General features: G+C 33.6%; 4 protein-coding genes across 8 annotated transcripts; 3 read left to right on the forward strand and 1 right to left on the reverse strand.

Annotated features, from left to right (window-relative positions):
* Positions 1-939: 939 nt before the first annotated feature.
* Positions 940-5,887, forward strand: LOC108343465 (protein GID8 homolog). 5 transcript variants are annotated; one of them, XM_017581775.2, is made up of 7 exons: positions 940-1,100; positions 1,282-1,415; positions 1,966-2,125; positions 2,224-2,330; positions 3,997-4,128; positions 4,498-4,654; positions 5,531-5,887. In XM_017581775.2, exons 2-7 carry the CDS (start codon positions 1,365-1,367, stop codon positions 5,650-5,652), a joined length of 729 nt encoding a protein of 242 aa, XP_017437264.1. In that variant the 5' UTR covers positions 940-1,100; positions 1,282-1,364; the 3' UTR covers positions 5,653-5,887. The 5 variants fall into 5 exon arrangements, with proteins under 5 accessions (XP_017437264.1, XP_052734835.1, XP_052734834.1 ...); XM_052878875.1 differs by having other exon boundaries at positions 2,227-2,330; XM_052878874.1 differs by having other exon boundaries at positions 953-1,415.
* A 3,918-nt stretch (positions 5,888-9,805) lies between these two features.
* LOC108342684 (uncharacterized) lies at positions 9,806-11,938 on the forward strand. The gene has a single exon (XM_017580479.2). It carries the CDS (start codon positions 10,822-10,824, stop codon positions 11,932-11,934), a length of 1,113 nt encoding a protein of 370 aa, XP_017435968.1. The 5' UTR covers positions 9,806-10,821; the 3' UTR covers positions 11,935-11,938.
* Positions 11,939-16,496: 4,558 nt separating this feature from the next.
* On the forward strand, positions 16,497-20,532 carry LOC108342288 (uncharacterized). Its single transcript, XM_017580040.2, has 2 exons — positions 16,497-17,063; positions 20,191-20,532. Exons 1-2 carry the CDS (start codon positions 16,770-16,772, stop codon positions 20,365-20,367), a joined length of 471 nt encoding a protein of 156 aa, XP_017435529.1. The 5' UTR covers positions 16,497-16,769; the 3' UTR covers positions 20,368-20,532.
* A 1,090-nt stretch (positions 20,533-21,622) lies between these two features.
* Positions 21,623-22,849, reverse strand: LOC108342729 (cell number regulator 6). The gene is made up of 2 exons (XM_017580521.2): positions 22,662-22,849; positions 21,623-22,011 (listed from the first exon to the last, which is right to left on the reverse strand). The coding sequence occupies exons 1-2, from the start codon at positions 22,719-22,721 to the stop codon at positions 21,784-21,786; spliced, it is 288 nt and encodes a 95-aa protein (XP_017436010.1). The 5' UTR covers positions 22,722-22,849; the 3' UTR covers positions 21,623-21,783.
* Positions 22,850-25,489: the final 2,640 nt, after the last annotated feature.

Consider the following 25,489-nt stretch of genomic DNA (forward strand, 5'->3'; position numbering starts at 1 on the left):
ATAAATATAAATTACAAACAATATTAAAAATGGGTTGACGTTAGATTATTAAATTATATAATTATATACGGTGAAAACTAAACAAAGTGATCAGATAATATAATTGTCACATTATCACTTAATAATATCACATAATCATTTAATTAATATAAAATCCTAAGAGTAAAAATTTAATTGAACAATTTTAAATTTTTTAAGATTGAGTAAATGATAAGTATAATTACTTATTTTTCATATTTATTATAATATATTTTATGTATTATTGTAAAAATATATAGGATTTTGATATATTTTTTAAAATATATATAATTCATTTTTTGTTTGATCAGTAGAAAATTGAAAATTTGGAAAATAATAAGAATTGGTTTTAGGACACTCTCGCCTAATCACTATTAGATTCGCCCAGCAAGTATGCCAAACGCCACAATGATAAATATTACACTTTTAAAAAAATAAAATAAAATTCTAAATAAATAAACATATCTTTTATTCATTTCTTTATATACACACCGACAAATTGATATCCTCTAAATTTTAGGATATATTAATCTTGATTTTGTGTTTTTTACTTTCAGTATTACAAAAGAATACGATTTTACTTAGACAAATAGAGATAAAAAAATTAAAATTAAAATTAAAATAACAATAATTCATCATGAACATAATTGATTTCAATATCTTTTACAAAATATATGCGAGTAATTCTAAAAAATCATATAACAATTCATTATTATTGATAAATATAACTTTATTTTTCAGCTAAAAATGGTTCGTTATGAATTTAATGATACAATTAAACTTTCATCTTATAAAAATGTAAAAGTTAAAATAATAATTACAAAAATTGAAAAACTAAATAGTATATACGAAGTTATTAATTGGGCCTTCCTATGAGACCGGTTATAAAAAGAACCGGATCCGAACCCAAAAGCAAATATCTGTATATGACGTTGAAAGACAAGTCTAGAACCCTGCATTACGATTCAGCTTCAAAGAAAGGGATCGCCGGCGGCACCTTCCGAATGCGGAGATACACCTTCCTCAACCACTTTCTCGGGGAATAAAGTCCGAGCACAATTCATTGGAAAATTAATTTTTCGGTGAATTCACTTCCTGCTCTTAATTTTTCCACCCCTCGCTTGTGGATATTGTTTACCCTTCCGTCTATAGGGTTTTGATGACTTAGTTTTGTTTTTAAAGTCATTGATTGGTAGGGTGTGGAAACTAGAAATGTGACTGTTTTCGATATTTGAATTGTTGGTGCTGATCTACGACCTGCAGTTTCGGTGCCTTTGTTCGGATTTTCAGGTGACGGAGCTCGCGTGTCGTTTGGGGTTAAAAATGGGGTTTAACTTGGTGCACTGATGTCATTGTTCTGGCTTGTGATTCGTCAACTAGCAGAAATCGAGGCAATGGTATTTGACTTTCTTTCTCTCTCTCTCTCCCTCGCCTTTTCTCTCTGCGAATAGTGGATACATATTTAATTAGTTTAATTTTAATGTCAGTGGTGCAAAGGATCTAAATTTGTGCTCATTTAAGAATTTTAGAACCCATTGATGCTTTATTCTGCTTTCCATTTCCATGTGACTATAAAGAGTCTCAGAACTATTGTTCATATTTATTCTCTTTTTTTGGATTAGTATATCCTACATTTTTGCAAGTACTTCATATAAACAGAAGTAGTGCTTCGTGTTATACTGAACTACCAAGGGTCTATTGGATTATTAGTTTCTTGAAATGCTGTGGAAGGAGATTCATTTAGCAAGCAAGTTCGGTGTTTTCTCATATATTCCTGCGTTACACAGCAAACAAGTAGAGGGAAATGTATTAATGGAGACAATTTTAGTCTTATTTCGGGAATTATTTCTTTTTATGGACAATTGTGCATGGTGCATGGAAGTGAACTAACTCAAATATATGTCATGATGATAATTGATTTTTATCACTGGAAACTATTTTGTGAAGGCTGCGAATAAGAAAGTCATAACAAGAGAAGAATGGGAGAAAAAGCTTAATGATGTGAAGATTAGAAAGGAAGACATGAATAAATTGGTAATGAATTTCCTCGTTACAGAAGGCTACGTTGAAGCTGCTGAGAAATTTCGAATGGAGTCTGGAACTGAACGTATCCTCTTTTGATTTATTTATTTGTTTCTTTTTGCGTCCGTGAGTTGAAGAGATCGTGTTCTTTATGAAGATATGTCTGTCCTTATTGATCTACAGCAGATATAGATCTTGCAACAATAACGGATCGCATGGCTGTTAAGAAGGCAGTACAAAGTGGTAACGTCGAGGATGCAATTGAGAAAGTGAATGATTTAAATCCAGAGGTAGGTTTTCCTTCATTTATTTATTTTATAATAACTTTCAATTCCTATGCATCATAGGCTCCCTTTATTTGTAGTGTATATATGATACACATGATGCATGCATGATTCAAATTCTTATGTGCCGAATAACTAGAAACACTCTTGCTGGACTGTATTCTCCGTGTAGCAATGACAATGGCAGATTTATTTGTCTTTGTTGAAAGTTCTTTTATGCTGCATTTTTTATTAAAATGGCTTGATGGGAGTTATGCAAATTTAAACAGGACATGATACAGCCTCTTTTAGTTGGTCTTCTTGCAATCTCATACCCAACTATGCTCACTTGCTTAAAATCAAGAATTGTAATTTGAACCAAGCTAGCAATTGTGACAAGTTGCACATGCCTTTGTATCACGAGATACATGAATGAATTGTGCAATTCAACCAATTCCGTATCATGAGTACCAATCACACGATTTAGTGTTACTTTCCCCCATCTTCAATATTTTTTACCACCAGTTCTCATCAAAGAAATCCAAAAGTAAAGTTAGCTTAAATCCTTAAATGAAAGGTTTAAAGTATTCTGTTGCACTTATTGGACTCTTTCCTTATTCAGTTTTCATTTGTCTAATAATGGGGATTCACACTTCACACATTCAATTGATTTATGAGTTGAATTTGTTTCCTGACACTTACTGTCAGGATGTTTTTGTCAAAAATGGCCATGAACCTGACCTATCTTCAAAACCTAAAATATGAGTTTAGCCCTTTACTCGATATATGCCAATAGAAACCTTTTAAGGGTCTACCGTCTACCTTGGCATTTTCTAATTGTCTGAGCTAGACTGAAAACTCATTTAAAAGCCAACTCCATAGTTAAGTTTTCGAAAGATGTAAAGAAACTCCACTAAATAGTTTTTTGGGTCCCAATGTATACCTGGCTTAGAAAGTTTTTTTTTTAATGATAGGTTAGTAAGTTTAAACAGAGAAACAATGTAATATCAAAACGTGGTAGTTGAAATGTAGTATCATACCGACACTATTCTTGTTGTTCTGTAGTAACTTAAGTACAGTGACTTGTTTGGCCTAAATGGCTTTTTGACTGACTGAAATCATTTTATTTTTTTACTTAAATGAGGCATTTAAAAGAGCACCGGTATGACTTGACCTAAGCATAACATAACATGTATAGGTCATAGGTTCCTAACGATTAACTTGGCCTCTTCCACTCCTAAGGATTATGCATAATTTATATGTCATATTTAAGTTAATTTTCAGTGTTTTGAATCTTACAATTTGACACATGATAAGAAGAATACGCTTTTCATCTTATGATTAAGAACACTATCTGATAATCTGAACAAAGATGATGTTATTTGCATAAAAATGGTGTTATTACGTTCAATTTATATATCCTTTACTCCTAAGTTTTTATTTTAGTTTCATCACGCATCTATATTTTTTATTTTTGCTTATTCCTTGCGTTGTTTCTACTTTTTTTTTTTTTCAGTTTTTTTAGTTTTGAAGACCAGTTTGGTAATCCTTAAGATTTTTTTTTTATGAAAAAATTACTTAGGAGAATGTTATTACTATTATTCTGACCTCAAATAAAATACACAAACAATTTTGTACACCTAAGAGCTATCTTTTGTTAATGCCTTTTCCATTTTGTAAATCCTGTCTGCAGATACTGGACACAAATCCCCAATTATTTTTCCATCTTCAACAGCAGCGATTGATAGAACTGATTCGGAATGGAAAAGTAGAAGAGGCACTAGAGTTTGCTCAAGAGGAGCTTGCACCAAGGGGAGAGGAAAATGTAAATCTCATGGAATAAGTTTTTGTATCTCTATTTTTCACATGAAATCTTGAAGAATAAGTAAATTGGTATCCTGATATTTGCGTCTTATGCAATTTGGTCTCTGAAAAAAATGTATGACTCATTCCCACGCCACTTTTAAAACTTGAGCAAATAGTCTTTGATAGCAACAATTTGCGACCAATAAAATCTTTATTATGAAGAATTTATGGCCTTTTCATTAATGGTTATTTGTTTGTGTTGGGAATTTGCTTTAGTTGCTTATAGTTGAGGAAAATACAAAAAATGGGAAACTAAATTGTTATTGTGCAAAATTTGATGTAACTGGATTCAGAGACTTGGTGCTAACACTTGCCTGTTGGATTTCAGCAAAGCTTTTTGGAAGAGTTGGAGAGGACTGTTGCACTGTTGGCATTTGAAGATGTTTCTAACTGTCCTGTTGGGGACTTGCTTGACATATCACAGCGTTTAAAGACAGCAAGTGAGGTCAATGCAGCCATACTTACTAGTCAAAGTCACGAAAAAGGTTTGTGTTTGCTGCAAAAGTCTGTCTTTTTGTGTTTATAACTTTGGTTTGCAAGTCTGGTTCTAAATCTAGTTTGCACACAATTTTCTCGTGGATGTGTTACTTTCGTACATGTCGTACAAGTTTTTCGTTATTGTGATTGGGATATAGGGTTTGTTGAATCAGCAATTGTGAAATTTGGGAGCATAATAGAAGCTTCTTTTTGCCATATTGGAACCACTGTTCCGTGAGAGTGCGTAAACTAAATTCTGATGACTTTCTTTATGCTTGAACGATGGATTCAAACTTCTGGAGTTTGGAAGTGAGTATCCAAAATATTCATATGCTTTGACAAATCTAAATCCAAAAGATTATTGGGAGGACTTTCTCTGTTCATCTACCTGTACCAATTATTTGCTAGCTTGTTTCTTTGCTTTACCTGCCATTGGCGATGTCAAAATTATGTTTGAATATGCTCTATTGCTTCCCTCTATGCACTTCCTGGAAAGCTATAATTTACAGAGAATTATTATGGAGTTCAACTTCTGCATTTAAATTGTGATTGGAATCCACTGAATGTGAAGGCAGGAGGATATTTTCTTATTGTGATTATTATTGCTGTCATTTATTTTTTTAACATTTCAAAATATCAATTTAATTGAAAATTATAAAAACCGTTTCGTTTATGCTTAACATATGGATAATATAGTGCGCGATGACAATGATTTCCCCCCGGCTATAGTGTTTGCTAGCTGGCTCTCTTCTGCACTTATTTATATTGCTATCATGTTCCAGTTTTCTATTAAGATGCTTCAACTTTACTCTTTCGTTATCTGAATTTCTCAAATAATGCTATGCCCTGTAATTTGGTTACATTGATCGATTTTTTTATGGCAGACCCAAAACTTCCGAGCTTGCTGAAGATGCTGCAATGGGCCCAAAACCAACTGGATGAGAAAGCTGCATATCCACGTATAAATGATTTATCCACCGCCATATTAGAAGATTCTGCTGTTTGAATACTTGTAACATTTCAATTTCAAATTGGGGATTTAGGGTCTAGATGAAGATATTGCGGCCATTGGCATTAAAAATTGTGTATGTACTTTAATCGAAAGATATTTGTTGAATTCGATATCCATTTCCTCATAGATAGTTCTTCCGGTGATTTTATACTCTCCTGTACAAAAAGATTGTCAATACAGTCAACAATTCTTTTCTTAAATGACAGATTGTTAAGGTTTTGTTGTTGCATTATAAGTTTGATGATGGTATACAAGTTAGCCCTACTCTGAGCCTATCATATTATTCTCGGTTAACGCAAACCGTTACAGCAATATTCACATTGCTGCTCTGTTTCATTAATGAGGAAAACAATTCTCTGCCAAAAGGTGAAAGCGCGTGACTGTTTTCTCCCCATAGCAACTTAAAGTGGTTTCAGAATAGTATGCTATTTATTCAGATTCAGGACTTGCTGGTGCGGTGGTAAATTTTTTAATGTAGATATAGATTTTAAAAGTAAAATGTGTGATTAAAATTGATTTATATGATTTTTAATTCAATTTCAAACTAATTTTTAATGTAGTAATTGTAATGCAAAAGATTACGTAAATGTAATGCAGTAATTGTGACATTAATTATTAATGCTCACTATTTGCCTCTGCTATAACCCCTACATAGTAACAAACGCCGACTTCATTGTCACTACGATCACCTAGACCATCATAATTGCCGCTACCGTTGTGCTCCTTGTTAAACCACCATAAATTCCATTTCCGCAGCTCCCACTGCGGCTGCACCAACTTTTCGATCTCAGCACCACCAGAAACTTGAATTGAGAAACTGGAAGAACTAAAAAGTGATACTTAAGTAGGTGTAATTGAATATTTAGTTTTAAATTTAATGATTGAATTAAAAATGATTCAGCCGACAGATACTGTTTACTATCGTGTTGTAGTTTTTTTTTATTTGGTGCCAACGGGTCGTGTTCTAGAAGATCAAAACATTGGTGAATAATTTAGACGAACGAGTATTGTAGCTAACGACAGAGGTCAAGAATATAAAGTACACCAAACAAAGGGAAGAGAAGAAGTTCCTTCAAAATTTAATCCTACAATACTGTCCTCTTATCTACGAAAGAAACCATGAACATTAAAAGAAGAGAACCATAAATATGAGACAGAAAGAAAATGAAGAGGAGAAAAATGAAGAAGATGGGCCGGGTTCAGTTGGTTTTGACCCAAAGCACATAAACCAGGGTGGTGGTGTTGTTGTTGATGTCGGTGAGCTCCATGAGTCGTGCATCTCCAATGAATTTCTTGGCAGCGCAAAAGCCATCATCAAAGTTGAGCGCATAACTGGAAGGATCATATTGGAACTTGAGGCGCTGCTTGCCCCCATTCTTGAGAGCCTTCTTGAGCGCAGCCCGCAGCCTCCAAAACAAGCTCCTGCAACGCTTCTTGCTATAAGCATTCACCCATTCGAAGCGCTCCAACAAACCCATCTCCTCAAGATACAAGCTTTAGGCAATTCAGTTCAGTTGGTCCGAGACAAGAAGATGGGTGGATGTCTAGAATAAAAATGGGAGAGAGTGGAGAGAGAGGGGGGCTATCACGGTCTTTTCAAAAGCTTCTGAGAAGAGCAGCAATGTATTTGTGGTGTGTATGTATGTATGTGTTTATCGTGTACTGTAGGGGCTGAGGGGGAATTGGTGAAAAAGGGTAAGAGGGCGATAGAGTGATGGGGTTGGAGAAGAGGAAACACGGAAATGGAAAGAGGGTAAATGTTTTTGGTGTTCCAAAGAAGGTGTGCAGTTATGTATAGTTGTTTAGGTTAGGGTGTGGCGTTGGGATGCGAAAATTCCATCTTGCACAATGGTGGGGTTGCAACTTGCAGTGGGCAGAGAGCCTCAAAGTCTAACAAGCTCATTTCTCTATCACAATTCAGAATGTTGTTGCCACTGCCACACTTTAACGAATTTTACTTCTATAATTTATTCAATGCTCTCTCTTTCTCTTTCTCTTTCTCTCTCTCTCTCTCCTCCCATTCTTTCTTAACCAAACCACCATCCATCCTCTTCCATTCTCACATTCTCATTCTCATTGTGTTTCCATCATCAACTTTCAAATTCTGGATCAGTTGAGATTGAACATTTATTAACCAACTTTTACAGAAATATTCGTATTTGAAATAGTTATAAGATTGTAAGAGTTATAAAATTATACCACTAAAAAGTAAGAACAAAAATCACAATGAATTAGAGTGTAAGAAAATTAAAATTTCTGCTCCAAAAGGTACAATAAATTGCATTACTGTCCCTAGCAGTGAGGTCCAGCCAAATAATGGAAGTTAGCTTAGTGGCACATCTAGGTTGTGATGTAATGGTGGGTAAGGTATTGTTTTATGATCTTTACTTTTATTTGCATTTGTAACATTGATTTTATTTTTGCACATCCCTGGATCATTTGTCGATTTTCCGTAACAACAGCAGTCAAAGCAGGTTCCACTGGACTGAGGGGTTTCTTCTTCTCTAGTTGCGAAGTAGAGAAATAACGGACCAAGAAATAGAAAAGAAAGGGACATGGCAAGAAAGAGTAAAATTATCAAGTGTGCAAAGAAGGTCCATGGTGATCAATCAAATCAAAGTTGCCTTTTTGCTCCTAACTGCTTTGTCTCCCGCACAAGCCAAACCACAAACCATGTGGCTTTCTCTGTTTACCTTCTGCCACCAATCTGATTCTCTCACTTTTTGTCTTCTTCTCTAAAGTCTTTTTTGACTTTTGCTTTATATGAACCACACCACATATCCTGATTAAATTCTCTCTTGTCTCATTCTGCAGCTCTTATCCTCCTGTCCCTGCTTCTTCTCACTGCCTACTGCCCCCCCTTTTGATGACTTGTCATTCTACCCAACTCACCACCATCTCTTCCATTCCAACCCTATGCAAACTCCTTATCCATTCTCATCTTCTTTATTACACACATATTCACCTACATCTTAATTTGCTCACAAATCATACCCTCATTTTTTCAGTTTCATTCTACCTAGGTCATGCTGTAAAATACACATGTTATGTTATCTATTCAATTGAATTAATTAACCATTTGTCATGCCATGCTCCTGCACATGTGTGTCCCCACCTTTTTGTACTCTTTTGTCTAACATCACAGGCTGCAAAGAGAGAAGATGTGTAAATGTTCACATTGAATCCACAGGCAGGACCAATTACTTACGTTCATAAAATAGGGAAACACTCGCAACTGTCACAACCCTTCCTATTCATTAACCTTCCCATCCCTATCAATCTTAGCTGGACTTCTACGTTAGGTGTGATTTGATTTCCCATTTGCCTCTTGGTGATCATGTGCCCACTCAATACCCTTCAAGCTAAAAATCAAACCCACAAAACAATCGGTTTATTTTCTTATGCGTGCCCTTCCAAAATGTTATAGTTATGTTCATGACTATTGGTTTTGCAATCTTTAAATGGGAAATAAAGTGTTTTTTTTTCTGTCACTATGTCTTTGTCACCCTTGTTGCTTTGAACGATTCTCGATTCTTGACTGTGTTCTGTTCAGAACAAGCAATCAGTCGTCATCGTGCGTACTGGGAGCAAGTTCCCAAAAATTGAGCAAACGAGGGGTTTCCACCGTATGATATCAACCATACAATGCAGGTATTGTTGCTTTCCTTGTTACCTCTTTTGGTCAAATACTTATTTCAGACTGCAGCTGCATATAGTTACTTACAATCACCGATTGATACGGATCAATAATGGGCCATGGGCTTGGAAGTGGAGCAGAAGAGGAACCCATTATTAAGCCAGCCACCATGAATGCCCAAATTAACAGAACCGATAAATGTGAATCACACAACATGTTATGCTTCGAGTAGCAAAAAAGTAAAAAAGAAATCAACTTTGTCGTGCACATTGCTCGGATATAAATGTCAAGGGGCAATCTTTTTTCACTCTCGAAGTTGCATGCATGCTCTGTTTTGTTTTGTTTATTAGTTTACTAATCACATGCCATGACTTTTTGTTGGCTGTGTTGACATTAAAAAAATCTAAATAATGTCACACCAAATCTTCAAAGGTGAAAAGCAGATAAAGCAGCGAGATTGCAAAAGCACGCAGCAGTATTAAACCAAAGCACTAGTATATCATAGAAAAAACCAAAGTAAGATTTTTTTGATTAGCACACCTATGCCTATAGCCGAACTAGTGTTTGCTTAGTGAGAAAAAAGTGTCACTGATCCCACATTTCATGTATCATGCAGTGATACACTGGTATCTCATTTGGATTTGCTTTCAAGCTACAATCTTTTTAGATGCTTTCCCAGCGTGTTCCCCTTGGATTTACCTCTCTCTCTTGTCTCTTTGTGTTTGTCACGTTGCCCACTACTATGTACTGTTATTTCTTTTTTATTTCTCTACCCCCTCTTTCTCCCTTTTGATTGAACCAAGACGCAATTATTTCAGTACAACATTACTTTTTTCCCCTCAATAAATGGCAACTTTAGACTTCAAAAGCGACTCTACTCTTACCCTATAAGTCATTCCTAAATTATAGTACAACTAAACCATAAAATTATCTTATGCCTAAACATCTCATCTAATCATGGCTATCATCATTTCAATTCACATTTATCGTAAGAGAGAGACCCCAGCAGCAGCACTGTTGGAAAATAAACACAGTTGCTTCGAATTGAAATCATACAGCACTGTTTAGCTACATTTCTCCGTGTCTCTTTCTCTCATTCCTTAACTCTTATTGCCGTGCTGCTGCTTCCAAAATAGAGAACACATCCCATCCAAAGAAGCTCTAACCTAAATATCCACGCCAGAAAGAGATTAATTTAACAATATTTTTGTTCAAACCATTTTTAAAACCAAGAAACCTTGGAAAGTCCGGAAAATAGCAATCCTTGTCCCATTCGCTAAACAGAAAAGACATGACCATGTACAATAACCACGAAATGTTTCATCTGTTATCACAAGAAAATTCATTGATTTCAGCACCACGTGTTCTTCCCAATCGATGATCACAAGCCAACTCTATCGTTTTCTCCGCCACCTTCCTCTATATCTCTGCCTCACCTTTATATTATTACATTTCCCACTTGCCATCTACACCCAAAAACTTTGGAAAATATCACCAGTAACAACACAATCTCCCCAAAAACTCCAATGGGTTCACTCCCTTCCCCACCAAGACCAACAGCCCTACCATCCCCAGAAAATCTTCTCTCCAATCATGTTGTGGTTGCTGTGTTTTGCCCTAGAGAACCAACCCCTGGTGTGAGCCTCCCTAATTCAATCGAGCTCTATTACCCCTCGATGAACACATGGACATGTGTCGGCCCTATTCCTGGCCTAATTGACGACCAAATATTAAAGGGGTTCGCCATAGTCTCCTTAGGGGACTCTATCTACATAATCGGTGGCCAAATCTGTCACAAAGAAATGGTTCATGTATCTGATGACTGTGCTGACTACGTTGACGATGGCATCAAAGTAGTGCCAAATGTTCTCCGTTACAACATCAAAACCAACCAATGGTTCATTTGTGCACCACTGGGAGTGGCAAGATATGATTTTGCGTGCACGGTTTGTGACAACAAAATCTACGTGGCAGGGGGGAAGTCCACGGTGGGATGTGCACGGGGGATCTCATCGGCCGAGGTGTACGACCCGGATGGTGACACGTGGAGCCCTCTGCCAAATTTGCATATTTTAAGGAACAAGTGCATTGGCGTGACGTGGCAGGGGAAGGTTTACATAGTGGGGGGTTTTGCCGAGAGGGAGGACTCGGACAAGACAATGCCTAGCATAGTGGAAAGAAGTTCAGCTGAGGTGTATGACACGGAAGCAGGGAGGTGGGAGCTGATAGCGGGGATGTGGCAATTGGATGTGCCACCTAATCAGATTGTGGCAGTGAATGGTACCCTTTTCAGTTCAGGGGATTGTTTGAATTCATGGAAGGGACACATTGAAGCCTATGATGGAAAACTATGGAATGAGGTTGATGGATCACACAAGAGAAACCTCTGCACATTACAGGACAATTACGACAATTTCCCTTCTAATGATCAAAGATTGTACCTAACTATGGCACCCATCGGAAGTTGTTTGTTCTTTTTGACAGGTTACAGAACAGGTGGCGAAGTACCAAGAACCATGTCTCTTGTGCACATCTTTGACACTTCAGCTCACAGCCATGCTTGGAGGAGCTTTGAACCCATGGAATTGGAGGGCCAGAAAGAGCTCTGTGGCCATTGCTGTGTTGTGCAACTCTCTTGATTATTCAGACTTCAAAAGAAAAAAAAAAAAAAAATATATATATATATATATATATATATATATATATATATATATATATATATATATATATATACCTATAGAATTATTTATGTTTCATTCATAACTATGTATATGTAGAATATATGTTCTAATCATTGCATAACATTCTGGCTGATTCACTGTGCATCGAAGAACAGTGTTTTAGATTAAGTATACTGGTATGTTAGCTTCATAAAAAAAAAAAAAAAAAAAATCTGCATGTATTAATTTTATTCGAAGGAGGTAGTGACTTGATAAAAGCAAAAAGGGAAAGCTAGTTATCATTTATAATAAATATTCACTCCACTCCACGAGTTGGATCTGCTGAAGTTCCCTTTTGAACTGCGCCAGGTGAATTTTGAAGCAATGGTCTTTCCTAACAGAGCATGATTATTGATAACTTGTATAAAATAAAGTTAATATTTTAAAATCCAAGAAACCTGAATTCATGCACTATGTATCTGCTCTGCGGAAAGTTTTGGGAACAATGATTGTTTTGTTTCGCCCAAATTAGCAATAAAAAGGTGTTCCTAAGAACTGATTATCATTCCCTAGGCTTGTTCAAATTATACACGCTTCCTACAAATTTAATTATTTTCATTATAAAATTAGGGTTGAAGATATTTTTCAATTAATTAACTTCATAAATGTGAATCATGTTTGTGGATAACTAAACTACTCCTGAAGTCCATTTAGAGGCCAGGCCAGGCCCAAACTTATAGAAAGCCCAATCTCAATTAAAACGAAAGGATTTTGCTCTCCTTTTGCAAGTGGTCAACGAGAGCACTCAAAAGCTTTGACCAGCATGAAAAGAAGAGAAAGGGTGCATCATTCACGTGACCATTGCATGAGCCACCCACGCTCTCTTCCTTGACCCTGACCCTTCTGATTCTCTCTGACCACACACTGTGCGTTACGCAAACACATTCGCACGTGTCAGCTGCACCGTGCACGCGTGAGGGTTCACATCACGGTACACTCCTTTTCTTTTTTTGGTACAGCAATCTCTGCTTTCACCAACAGGATTTGGTTGTGAAGCCATCTGAGCCGTTGATCCTGGCGACAATCAGAGGGCCACATGTTGGGTTTGGGCCTGAAAGGTCGACATACATGATAGTTCAGATTCTCGAGTATCACACGAAAAATAAAGGCTATGAATTTATCCTATGATAAATATTATTTAATTTTATTTGTAGAGTAAGGTCAATTTTTGAAAAAATCTAAAAAAAATATGGTGAGTGGTATTGTGGTAGCATATGTTGAGGGAGACAGAATGCATATATTAATATTGTGTTGCATGTGCTTTTGATTTTGTTTTGTTCATTTGTTAAACTAAACCCTATTCCTATGTGTGTACATTTGCATGTTGTAGCTCTACCTGAAGGCTTAATTGTGCACGTACACCTACACTGATCTTTTCAGTTATCATGGATATCCTATCATCTTTTTTAGATATTGTTTACTTGAAAGAATTTAAAAAAAAATAATTAAAAAAATTTGAAAGAATTTGAAAATAATTTTTGTTGTTGTTTATTTAAATGAATTTGGAAGTAAGTTATTTAGAAGTAAATTTTTATTTAAAAAGTATTATATTTAAAAAGTATTTTCTAAAACAAAAATATTATTTACTCTCTTATTCATATTTCTCCTCTACACGGATAAGTATTCCTGTACACTTACTCAATAGATTTACATGTTGAGATATATTATTTTCTCTTCCAAATTTTCAAAAACATATTCTAAAAAAACATGATGAAACTTTATACTTCAAAATAAATAATATTTAAATATGGTAATTGAATTTAATGATGCTATCTGACTTCTCTTAACAACGTACTGTTTGTATTTAATTATTTAAAATGATTGATTTACACTATTAGAAGTTAGCATATGTTGTGATTAGGATAATTTCGAATTGAACTTACAATAAAAAATAACCTATTCGTTATTTATGGATATTTATTTAAAAATTATTTATTTCAGATATTTAAAAAAATATTTTATAAATTTTTAAAATAGAATTTAAATAAAATTTAATATATATAATATAATTAAATATAAATTTAATTTAATTTTAATTAAATTAACATAATAAAATATAAATTAATTTTAATTAAATTAAATTTGATAAAATATAAATTAAGTTTTTATTTTTAAATTTTAATGAGTAATCAATATAAAGATAATATGATACTCTCTCTCGATGGGTTTATAAGTGAATATTAAATATTCACTATTCATTATCCATAAATAAAAAATATCAACTATTTATCATAAATTGAATACAAAAGGTATTTTTTTCATGGAGAATTTAAAGCGAACTTGTCTTGGAAACTTGTGAAATTAACAAGATGAGTTTGTTATGTTTTTTTGTTTCTGATTGTTCCAACACACAAAAAAGAAAAATCTTCTAAAATTTGCTGCTGAGGTCATCCTGTCCCTTTTCTAACTAAACATAATAAATGACAACTCGTCAACTTATTATTGCGTGACTATTAACTTCTTTGGTTATATCACAAAAGGTTTAGAGAATTTTTTTATATAAATGAAAAATAAAAAAATAAATTGTTTATTAATTATACACAATTTTGATCAATTAACTTAAATATAAATTAATTTGAGTTCATTACAAAATTCTTTATCTTCTACTTTTCTTACTTTTGAAAAAAATTGTATAAATGTACTCTATGTATGCAATTTGTATTTTAATTTAAATCTCCACTTAAAACGAAATACTCACCGTAAGTATTTATTTTATGTGATTATAATTTGTATGCAGTTCTAAGAAGTAAAATATATTAAAAAGTGTAATTCATAAATACTATTCAACACATACAATATTTTAAATTTATAATAAATAATGTATATTATATAAAGTAATACTGATTTAAGTATTTTTGAATATTAAAATTAAATAATAAATTAAGATACGAAAAAAATCACTACACTGAAAGACGATAGATGCTACTGTAATTTTTGATATCATGCTACTCGAATAGATATACCACACATGCATACGCTTTAATATTGGATTATTTACCTCCTAATTTTACTCCTTTTGAAACCCATTCACCATAAGTTGCTGTCGTTTTAGCTGTAAAAACACCAAATAGTAAATTCAATCCATACTCAAATGCAAAAACGCTAAACAAACAAGGATAAAAACTATACTAAGGAAAGAAATTACTTTTCACCGTGAATTTGTAAAAATGGATTGTAATAAAAATGGTGTTCTGTAAACTGTAGAGGAAATAAAAGCGAGTAAAAGCGTGATTGCTAATAATTAGGGATATTAAGTAATCTTTAATTTTTACCAATTAATATTTTTTTATCTCTAATATCAATACATTAATTCTTAGAAATTTTACATCCAAATTCACTCAAATAAACAACCAAAAATGTACTCTCAAATTCATTCAATCACTCTCCCTCAAATCATTTCCCCCAAATCATCTTAAGTGAACAAAGCATAAACCCAATATTGATGTGCGTTTTAAATTAGGCATTGTTGAGTCTATTAAGAAGGAGGTTCACCGGAAATCTTGGGGTTTAAATATTACTTCAAAAATCTTCAATTTAAAAAAAAAAGGAGCAACATATTTTTTTTCTCTGAAAAATTATACAAAGTTAAATCCTGCTGAAAAACTTTTTGATCAAAAAATAGTTTGACTAATTTCAATCATTTTTTTGAACCTTATGGAAAGAATAAGAACCATTATACTCGTTTGAGTCGGTCACCAAGACAAACCATCAGTTCTCATACTATTGTTGAGTTTATCAAGAAAGAGGTTCACCGGAGATACACAAACACCAATGAGATATGAGTTCAACCACATAAGGAATTAACATCACTCTTACCCAAAACCTTAAGAAATTGAGTTAATGTATCTTTCACCTTATATAATGTTATATTTTCTCATTTCTATCATGACTCTTAGACTCACAACAAGCATTATCCAATATTTTTTTTATTCATGGATGACCTTATTTTTCAGAAGAAAAAAAAGCAAAATGGGTAAAACGAATGCAAAACTAAAATGAAAAAAAAAATAGAATTTAAAATAATGTTATTCAAAGAATTGAAACAATATAAGATAATTTATTAATTGGTTTTCGATTGAACCTTATTAGAAGCAAAAAAAATCAAGTGTGTGGGTACAAAAGGAAATATAAAAAACTGACTACCAAATCAAACACACTTTGTCAAATCATTAAACATTCTTATCATCGCCATAAGAGGATTTTTTTTTTCTTATGGACAAATATGTTAATGTTTCTTGTTTAGACTGGAATAATATTTTAGGGATAAATCAAAATTGTTTAATTTTAAAAATTAATTAATTAATTTTAAAAATTCTGTAAGAATTGAACTTAGAGGCTCACAACAGTGTATGAAAAGTGAAAAAAACAAGTGAAAAAGCTAAAACGAATCTGAAAGGGTAAAAATATTTATATTACGATTTTATCCAGACAGAAAAACAAAAGACAGGGTCCTAAATCCAAATTCCAAAGTTTCTCCTTTTTTGCAAGGGGCAGCCACCCCACATGTTTGCTCCTTTCTCTCTCTTGAATGCTCAAATTAAGAACAGTGCTGAGTTGAGAGCTACTATAAAGCCAAACCTTAACCTGTAGTAGTCACCATATTCTTCCCTGCCTGCACTGCACCACTTCTTCATCTCTCTTTACTATCTCGTCTTCTTCTTCAACTTTACAGTCACTAATGCCTGAAATTCAAACGTGAACAGAAGCCAACTTGTCCAGAATGGTAAAACAGAGTTAAGAAAAGCAAAGGAAGAATGGTGAGAGAGCACAATAGCATTAGCAGTGGATGGCCACCAATAGGGGCACCACTGAACATGCAGAGAGAAGAATATGATCAGCATTGGAGCAGCAGCTTCGACAGTTCAGTAAATGCTGTTTCTTTTGGCTTTGTTGCCACTGCCATTCTCATTTCTATGTTCTTAGTCATGGCCATCTTTGAAAGGTTTCTCAAACCCACCTCGCCGCCCCTGTTGCCGTCAGCCGACTGGAACCGTCGCCGGAGCTCTCAGATGGCCTTCAATGGGAAGATTGGCCACCCTTCACCGAAAGTGAGTGCTAAAAAACTCATTTTTTTCATGGGTTGTGCTGCGTGAGTGTTCACTGCTCATTACAGTTTCATGACAATGTGAAAGCCTTTAACTTTTTTGCTTTTTGGCCTCGGCTCTTGCGTTTTCCTATTGTTAATGGTGGACACACAGTGCCTTCCTTGTTGAATGTTACTGTTTTTTGGTTCTCTTTTTTCTTTCCTTTCAAGTTTTCCCTCAACTAAACAGAAAGAGGAAAAAAATGAAGGATTTTCTCTTTGTTCTTCCACTTTAGGAAGCTTTTAATTTCGGTAGTTATTTTGGATTTTGGAAGAGTGATGATTACTTATCTGACATAAAGCTCTTTTTACCTAATTTCTTTGGTTGTTTTTAGGTTGCTTTTTACTCGCTTCTCTTTCTGGTTGAATATTATCCCTCCCATAAATTTCATTTTGTTTTCCACACTATATTAGAATAATGGTTTCTTAATGAGGATTATCTTTTTTCTACTGAATTCCTCTGCCTGCCCATTTGACTAATTCAAGATGTTTTTTTATGTTCCTCGTCATTTCTGACACTGTTATCCTTCAGTATTACACATTCTTGATCTCTTTTTTAGACCTTCTCTGCATTTTCTTGTTCCACTGGCCCTAACATTCTCATCCAACTCTATGGTCTTGCTTTACAGATTTCCTTGTTGGCCTCAGACTAGAGGTTGTTCTTCTTTCATCCTTAAATAGACCCAACCGTGATTATGCTTTTCTTCACTTTGGAGAAGCGCTACTCTATTAGTTTACCGTGTTTTAGCCTTATAGCCTCTTCCCCATTTACCCTTAAATTTATCTTTTGTAAAAAGGGGAAATCTTGCAAAATCTGAATTTTTATCTGAAAACATTATTGTCTCCCTTTCTTTTTTTTGGTTATTTGAACTAAAGAACTCTAGCATAACTCCTAACCAAAGTTTTTCATTCCATTCTCCTTGTATTTACTCGTTCAGTCAAATACCTTAATTATGAGTAGACTTCGTTGTCCTCTGCTTTTTATGAGGGCCTGGTCCTCCGTAAAAGTTTTCTGTTAGCATTGGTCCCTAGCCGCTAGTATTGTGGACTTATTAATCCATGTCTGAGTCGGAGTTGAGACCCACATTGTTGTTTTTGACACTCAACTGCACCATCACCTCCAATCTTCAATCATACCGTACATGTTTGTGGTCTGCGACAGATTGTCGACCAAAGTTAAACTTATTATGGTCTTCTTATTCTTGTCATTAATTCTCTATCCTAGTAGCTACTAATTCAGAAGGTAATCACACATCCTATCGTAGCCATTGGTCAATAACTTTTTCCTTTAACATTTTAGGCTTAGCTTTCATATGATGAGCTAGAACCAAGAAACAATTGTGTTGCCTACTCTATGCCGTTACTTTGGAGGAACACTCCAGGCCCACCTACTTATCCAACCTCGCTGTTCTGTTGGAGGGCACCAGTTTGATTAGGACATTGCCTGTAGAGTTGTTTCTCTCAACTTTAACAAAATCATTAATGTGATTCCTCCAGCATTAGCCAATGAAGTTTTGATTGCAAAAGGTCCACAAATAATATAAAATTAAATGCATCATTTGTTTGGCATTTGGATTACATTTGGAATTTCGTTGTGGTGTTAATGGAACATAGAATATGGGATTCTAGAGAACATGCTTTTGCAATTAAGCAGATGTCATAGATTCTTTTTATTGTTTATGGTAATGATGCCACTCGGTCAGCCTTAGACCACGTGAAGATGATTTTTCTTATTAATGAAATAATATGATATAAAAGTCACCTCAGCATCACAGCAACAGACTATACTCTGGAAAACATATTGAATTACTGATTTCGATTCTTGAATAGCTAATTGTAAATCCAAAATCTTCCTGGGACGTGGAGTGTTCAATTCTTAAGTGTCCAAGGTGTAAAGATTTTAGTTATGGATGTGCAAAAATATAATCCAAAGCCAACCGTCTTGGTTTTACTATTATATTTTTTGGATCCATAATCTGTGTTAATATCTATCTAGGTGGACACATTTAATCTCCTTTATTTTATATTGTGTTATAAGTCAAATGCATGATACGATGTTGGATGATGTTGGTGCCTTATACAACAAATGTGTCCAGATAGGGAGAAAAGGGAAATAGCAATGTTGGGTTCGATGAATGTGTTGTCTCTGTTGCTTATTTTATTTCATTTTTTACGTTAGTGAGGTCAAGATTCCGAGTACATTGAAAATCTTGTATTTTCGAAACTTTAATTTCTTTGATGTTTGATGGGATGCATATCACTAGTCTGGCCTTGGTTTGTAAGTTTAGCATGAGATGCAAATAATTTAGCACCACAATTCTGTTTAATCATTGTTTCTTTTAATGACAGTTTAGGTGGCCCATTAGTGTTTTAGCTTTACAATTTTAAAAAGTAAGATATCAATATCGTTAGTTATTGCTGCAAATGAAGCAATTTGATTTGTTATTCTACTTGTGTGGTTGGTTGTCTTACACTGTTTGAAATGTTCTTATCCTTGGTGTTCTTCTCCTTTTCCTATCCATTATAACACTGTCTGAATAAGTCTTGCTGATAATCTGTAATAGGCAATTAGTTAATTTCTCCTTGCAGACATTTTACTGTTTTTCTTTTTAGCAGTCGGTTTCTCTTAAAAAGTTGTACTGTTTGCTTATTGTTTTGAAAATAAACTGGGAATAGTGATGCAGCTGTTGCTTTACAACATTGATGATTGCAGGCATTAAATTGCTTGACCTTAAAAAGAAGTCTTGTGATTTTCAACAAGACATTTAATGTTATTGCCTTCAATTTGAGATGTGATGTTGAGAGCAATGAGTTTAATAATAATAAAAAAAAGTATATGTTGCTTTTCTCCCAAGTTTGCAGTGGACAATGATTTGTCAAGCCCTTTCTAGTTTGATTTATGGTCCACTCGTGGTGTAAAATAACTCCTTTATTCCAACTATGCTGGACATCACAACTCAATTCACCTATTGTAGAAGATAAAAGTTTTTATATTTTAAACGTCAAAACCAATGATGTTATGTTCTAATTTCACTCTCTGCTTGATATTTCATCAATTGTGTGAAATTCACCAGCTTCTCTAATTTGTACAGATGAGTTTGTATGCAAGCTGGGTTTCGGTTTTAATGCCTGGAGATGAGACTCCTTCTTTCATCGCTCATCCTGCACCTGCACCATGTTGCCCTGAACGGATATCATGGCCTCCCCATCAACATAGCTCAGTACCTTATTCCACTTACACCACCATGCATAACATCAACCAAGTATAATAAGAATTCAGTGTGACAAGTTTATGCAATGTGTGCATGTTACATTAAGGAGTTAAATGCCTTTCAAATGAAGAAAGTAGACTTGTTATGTAGAAGATTTCTTTATAGTTTATAGAATACCATGTACATAGAATTTAGTTTAGTGGAAATTGGTTTGGGAATGAGGTCCATCTCTTCACTGTCCAATTCCTCCCTGACAGAAGCTTTGGGGTTTCCCAGAGTGTAAATCAGTGGTTGTAAATGCATAGAATGTTGTGCACCAAACAATGGAAACCTCTTTATCTTGCACACAAACAAAGACCATACTTAGTATAGCATGATCAAAACGCACGCGTAAAATCAAATAATATTGTCACTCTGATAATGACACGTGAGTAGCTTTTACCATAATTGTCAGTTTGGTCGTTGGAATCCTCGGGTGTGCGCTAATGATTATGTTGCCGAAATTCTTGGATTTAAGATAATGGATTTCATGTACAAGGCCATCAATGCTGCGAAATCTCACTATATCATGCAACTTATTGTACACGCTCGAAATTTCACTTTCTTTAACAATGTCATAATAGAATTCATCCTTAGGTCTTTGTCAATGCCAATATATGTTGAAGATTTTGCTCTCTTAAGCAAGTCTTAATGTCTTTAATCTATGATAATGAAGGAAAATGATTTCATTTTTGTTATTCTATAATCTAATGTTCCTAATTGGATCAATCACCAATCAATTTCAAATATGATTGCACTTTTTGTTTTTTGTTTTTTTTTGAAAAAAATATTGCACTTTGTCAGTCAGTGTTCACAAGTCACTGTGACAACAACCTAGAGTTATTATTGTATTAGACAATATAGGTTCAATACAAAAACCTAGTATTGAACTTCCATTTAGATTCGAGCAATTGTTTCCTGCGCCCCATCAATTTCTTCCTGCATCCCCTCAGTTTTTGAAATTCCAAATTTATCCTTGCTAGTTTTATTTGAAACTGGTCTTCCTCATGGAGACTGTGGTTTGTGGGGGCTGCTGTGACGTGGTTTTCGTAGGTTTGTTGAGTTGTTGTTTTGGCTGTTTCACTCTGCACCTTCAATAATTTCATCCTGCACCTCAAAGTTTCGGTTTCTGTGCATCAATAAATCCAACACATAAGCGATATTTAGTAATACGAAAAATAAACCGAAAAAAAATAAAAAGAAAGATACTGCAGTTGTTGCGTGATGTGTAATTGTTGAAGCTGGAAAAGAAATTTAAAACTAAGGATTCAGTATAATTAGGCTGTATAAAGCCGAAGAAAGTTGTGTTTATGTGATAAACCTACATGTGAATCGTTCAATGAAGCAAGGTCAAAAGAAAAAAAAAAAGAATCCCTATTAAGAACACATGGTATCCCCAACCTCATGCATGATATTAACAATGCTATGCCTTCCTTATACAGCCTGTATCTCCAAATCAGTATGACCGTTGTTGTTGGGTGAAGATGTTTCAGCAGTTTCCTTCTCATCTGTAGATTTCATCTCTTGAATGGGAGGAGGGTTTACAACGGTCATTTCTGAAAACATGTTGTCTGAGAGCCTTCCTTTCATCTCCCTGTGTTCTTGACACAAGGCACACCAGTGCAAGCAGCAATGCAAACAACATGCATTACACGGTGAATTCTGCAATCATAAAACATGTAAAATTAAAAATCAAAGGAAAAACCACAGGAAAGAATTAACTAAATCATGTATGCGCCAGTATTGAGTTTCTAAGTAACACTCCACTGTGTCAATCACAGCCATTAGGCTTTTGATCTTGTGGTGCTTGCCTAATGTCGAGGTTCTTACCCCACGTTAGCATGGCCATGTTCTGATAAATGACGCAAAATGTCTAAATACACTATCCCGAATGACAAACACCACCATTGAAAAACAAGGAAGAGCAATTCTACCAGTTGCATCAGATAGGGAAGAGAATACATGTCTGGCATTGGAGTATTAGGAAAACAGAAGGTAACAGTACAAGTTTTTCAGGATTTCATGGTTAGCTAATTATACTGGAGATAGTAGGTCTATATAGGTCCCCTTCCAATGGTGTAGTTCAAAAGATGCATCCACTTCCATAAAAATTGCCTTGTCACAATATTGTTCAAAAAGAAATTAAAAGCAGGTTTTCAAACAGAATAAACTCCTGGCTAAAGGACATGATTGTTACTCGCCTAGAATAAAATCTAATAACTAGTAGAGGGATATATCTCATATAGACCATTCCATATTTAACTCGACCATTTGTCCTAATGAAAAAATATTTTCAAGATATATATATATACCTTCAAGTGATATTTCTTCTGTAAGGATTGCCGCATTTGACCAGTGTGAATGTCATACATCCACCATGTAAAAAATAAACGCACGAAGGCGGTCACTCCAAAAACCTCAGTTGACTAATCAAGAATTATCATAGTACAATTTGGGAGCTGGGGCTGGGGTTGGGCTGGAGTTGGGGCTGTGGTGGGGCTGGGGCTGGGCTGGCGCTGGGGGCAGGGGCTGGGGTTGGGGTTGTGGTTTGGGTTGTGGTGGGGCTGGGGTTGGGCTGGGGATGGGCTGGGGCTGAGGCTGGGGTTAGGGTTGTGATGGGGCTGGGGATGGGGCTGTGGTAAATTTTAAATTTGATATTAGATATTTATATTCAATTAAGGAAAAAATTCTCCATAAAATAGAAATAAATTCACATAGTATATCCAAAATATATATATTTTTTAACTGTTAAATCCAATGTAATATTCTGAAAAGAATTTATCTACAATTAAAAGTCTTATCTTAAATATATACATGTAGATAGATAGATACATTTCATGAGAAAAACAATCTATACCACTAATCTTACCTATAAAATATTAAAAAAAATACTTATAAAAGTAAATAACTTTTACAGTTTTACTATAAATAATTTTTTTATTATATAAATAGTTTATTATTATGAGTAATTATTTAAATGTAAAAAATTACTAAAATATAAAATTAAAAAGGAAATTGTGTATTAAAACAACCTTGTTAATAATATAAATAATTAAAAAATATTTTATAATTTAATAAAAATTTTGTTTTAATAAGAAAAAAAAAGTGAATATAAATACGCAATAAACAAATGTCGAGGTTTTTCAAAGAGAGTTTACGCGAGTAATTTTGTTAGTACATTGTATTTACTCCCATTTTTTTTTTCGTTTTTTAATTCTTGCAATTATTTACTTTATAGATTTCAAGGACGTTAGATCAGTAAATCAAACTAATATTTTAAAATGTTCAGGAAAAAATAAACAGAAACAAATAAACTATAAACAAAAACAGTTATATATTATCACATACGAAAATCACATTGAATAATAGTTGTTGAATTATAACAAAAATATTTTCTTGAATATCTTAAATGATTGTTAATAATTATAAATCAAAGATTAGTTTCCTTCACCGACATTTACAAATAATATAGTAACAATTATCATGTTCTTTAATATTTTTTAGGTTTTGTTTATTTGTTATTTATTTGAGTGGATTTAAAAGTAATTGAGAGTGAGAGTGAATTTGTGAGAGTGAATTTGAAAGTAAAGTTTGTGAGAATTAGTATAAGATTTGATTGATCACATTAAAAAAATTACTTCCAAATTCACTCTCACTTACTTTCAAATACACTCAAATCAACTAACAAAAAAATTTATCTTCAAATCTTCTCGATCACTCTCTCCCAAAATTCAAGTGAATAAAATATTAGTTCCCAGAATAAAAACTAACCTTTTGAAGTATTGAGATGTATTTAAGTCATTTATCTCTTTTAGCATCTGCTATTCCAGCCGTTTAACTCAAAAGTTATACTTTTTAGCATTCTTTTAATTTAAATTTATGTAAGATATTTTTGTTGGAAGTTGACATTTTATACTTTTGAGAAAAGAAAATTAGGATTCATAATAATAGTAATAATAATAATAAATTCAACTTAATGAATCGAGTCGACTGAAACTCTGAAGTCTCACATATTCGTGTAACCGTGTTTATGGTTGAATATATATGAAATAAGTAAATAAATAATTCATATACATTTATTTCTATATTAGATATCCATAAAATCCCGTTATATGAAGTGTTTAATATATTAGATACTATTGATCTGTTTTTATGTTTTTGAAATGAAATATTTAATTAAAAAGTAAATGACAGGTTAGTTGTTTGTGGACTTTTACTTAAATTTTCTAAAATAAAACATTATTCTCAAATTTAAACTATAAAAAAATATTATTTTTTTTATTTCACATATCTCCTTATTTTTTACCAGTCCCTCCTTGTTTACAGGGAGTGTAGCAGTTAACCATTACTTTCACTATCATCGTTAGTATGCCTCCCTTCACTATTGCAATAAATGAGCTAATTTATTGTTCAATCATATAAAAACAATTATAATTTTAAAGAGTATTAAGTGAGTATAAAAATAATTAATCGCAATAATGTCAAATTTTAACCATGCATCCAAATTAAGGGTAAGGTAAGCCGTGTTGTGTTGCGAAATATTCGGCCAAGGAAATTGCAAGTTTTATAAGATTTCACAAATAAATTTCTTAAAATTAAATCAGGCTTTTTATTTTTTATTTCAAAATTTGTTATAGCAAGTGGACTAGTTCTTCGCAGCTGACACAATTGTCTCTATTGAATACAAAAATACAAAGTCAAATATATTGGTTAACACGTGAATGTATCATGCATTACGCGTTTTTTTAGTTACGGTTGAATACCATAGATTACGGATAACCATTGTTGAATATCGTTCTGTGCATAAAGAAGATTAATATAAAGAGGGTATAGTAGCATGTATAAAGAAGAATAATATTCAATTAAAAATATAACAATCATATTAACTGTATAACAAAAATGAAAAGAAACAGAATGAATTAAAAATATATAAAAAATACTTAATAAGTAATTTTTTTAATAAATGCTCAATTAAAAACATTCAAAATTTATCAAAAAGCTTAAAAATTAATTAAGTTTTGATTATAATTATGGTGACATCATTTCCTTTGTAAGTATTATCACTTGAAAGTTAAACGATTGGCGAACCAAGAGATCCACTTCATGCTACCATGGACCATGTTAAAGAACTAAGTTGAAA

The sequence above is a fragment of the Vigna angularis genome, chromosome 6, assembly GCF_016808095.1.
Source record: "Vigna angularis cultivar LongXiaoDou No.4 chromosome 6, ASM1680809v1, whole genome shotgun sequence".
Taxonomy (NCBI): domain Eukaryota; kingdom Viridiplantae; phylum Streptophyta; class Magnoliopsida; order Fabales; family Fabaceae; genus Vigna; species Vigna angularis.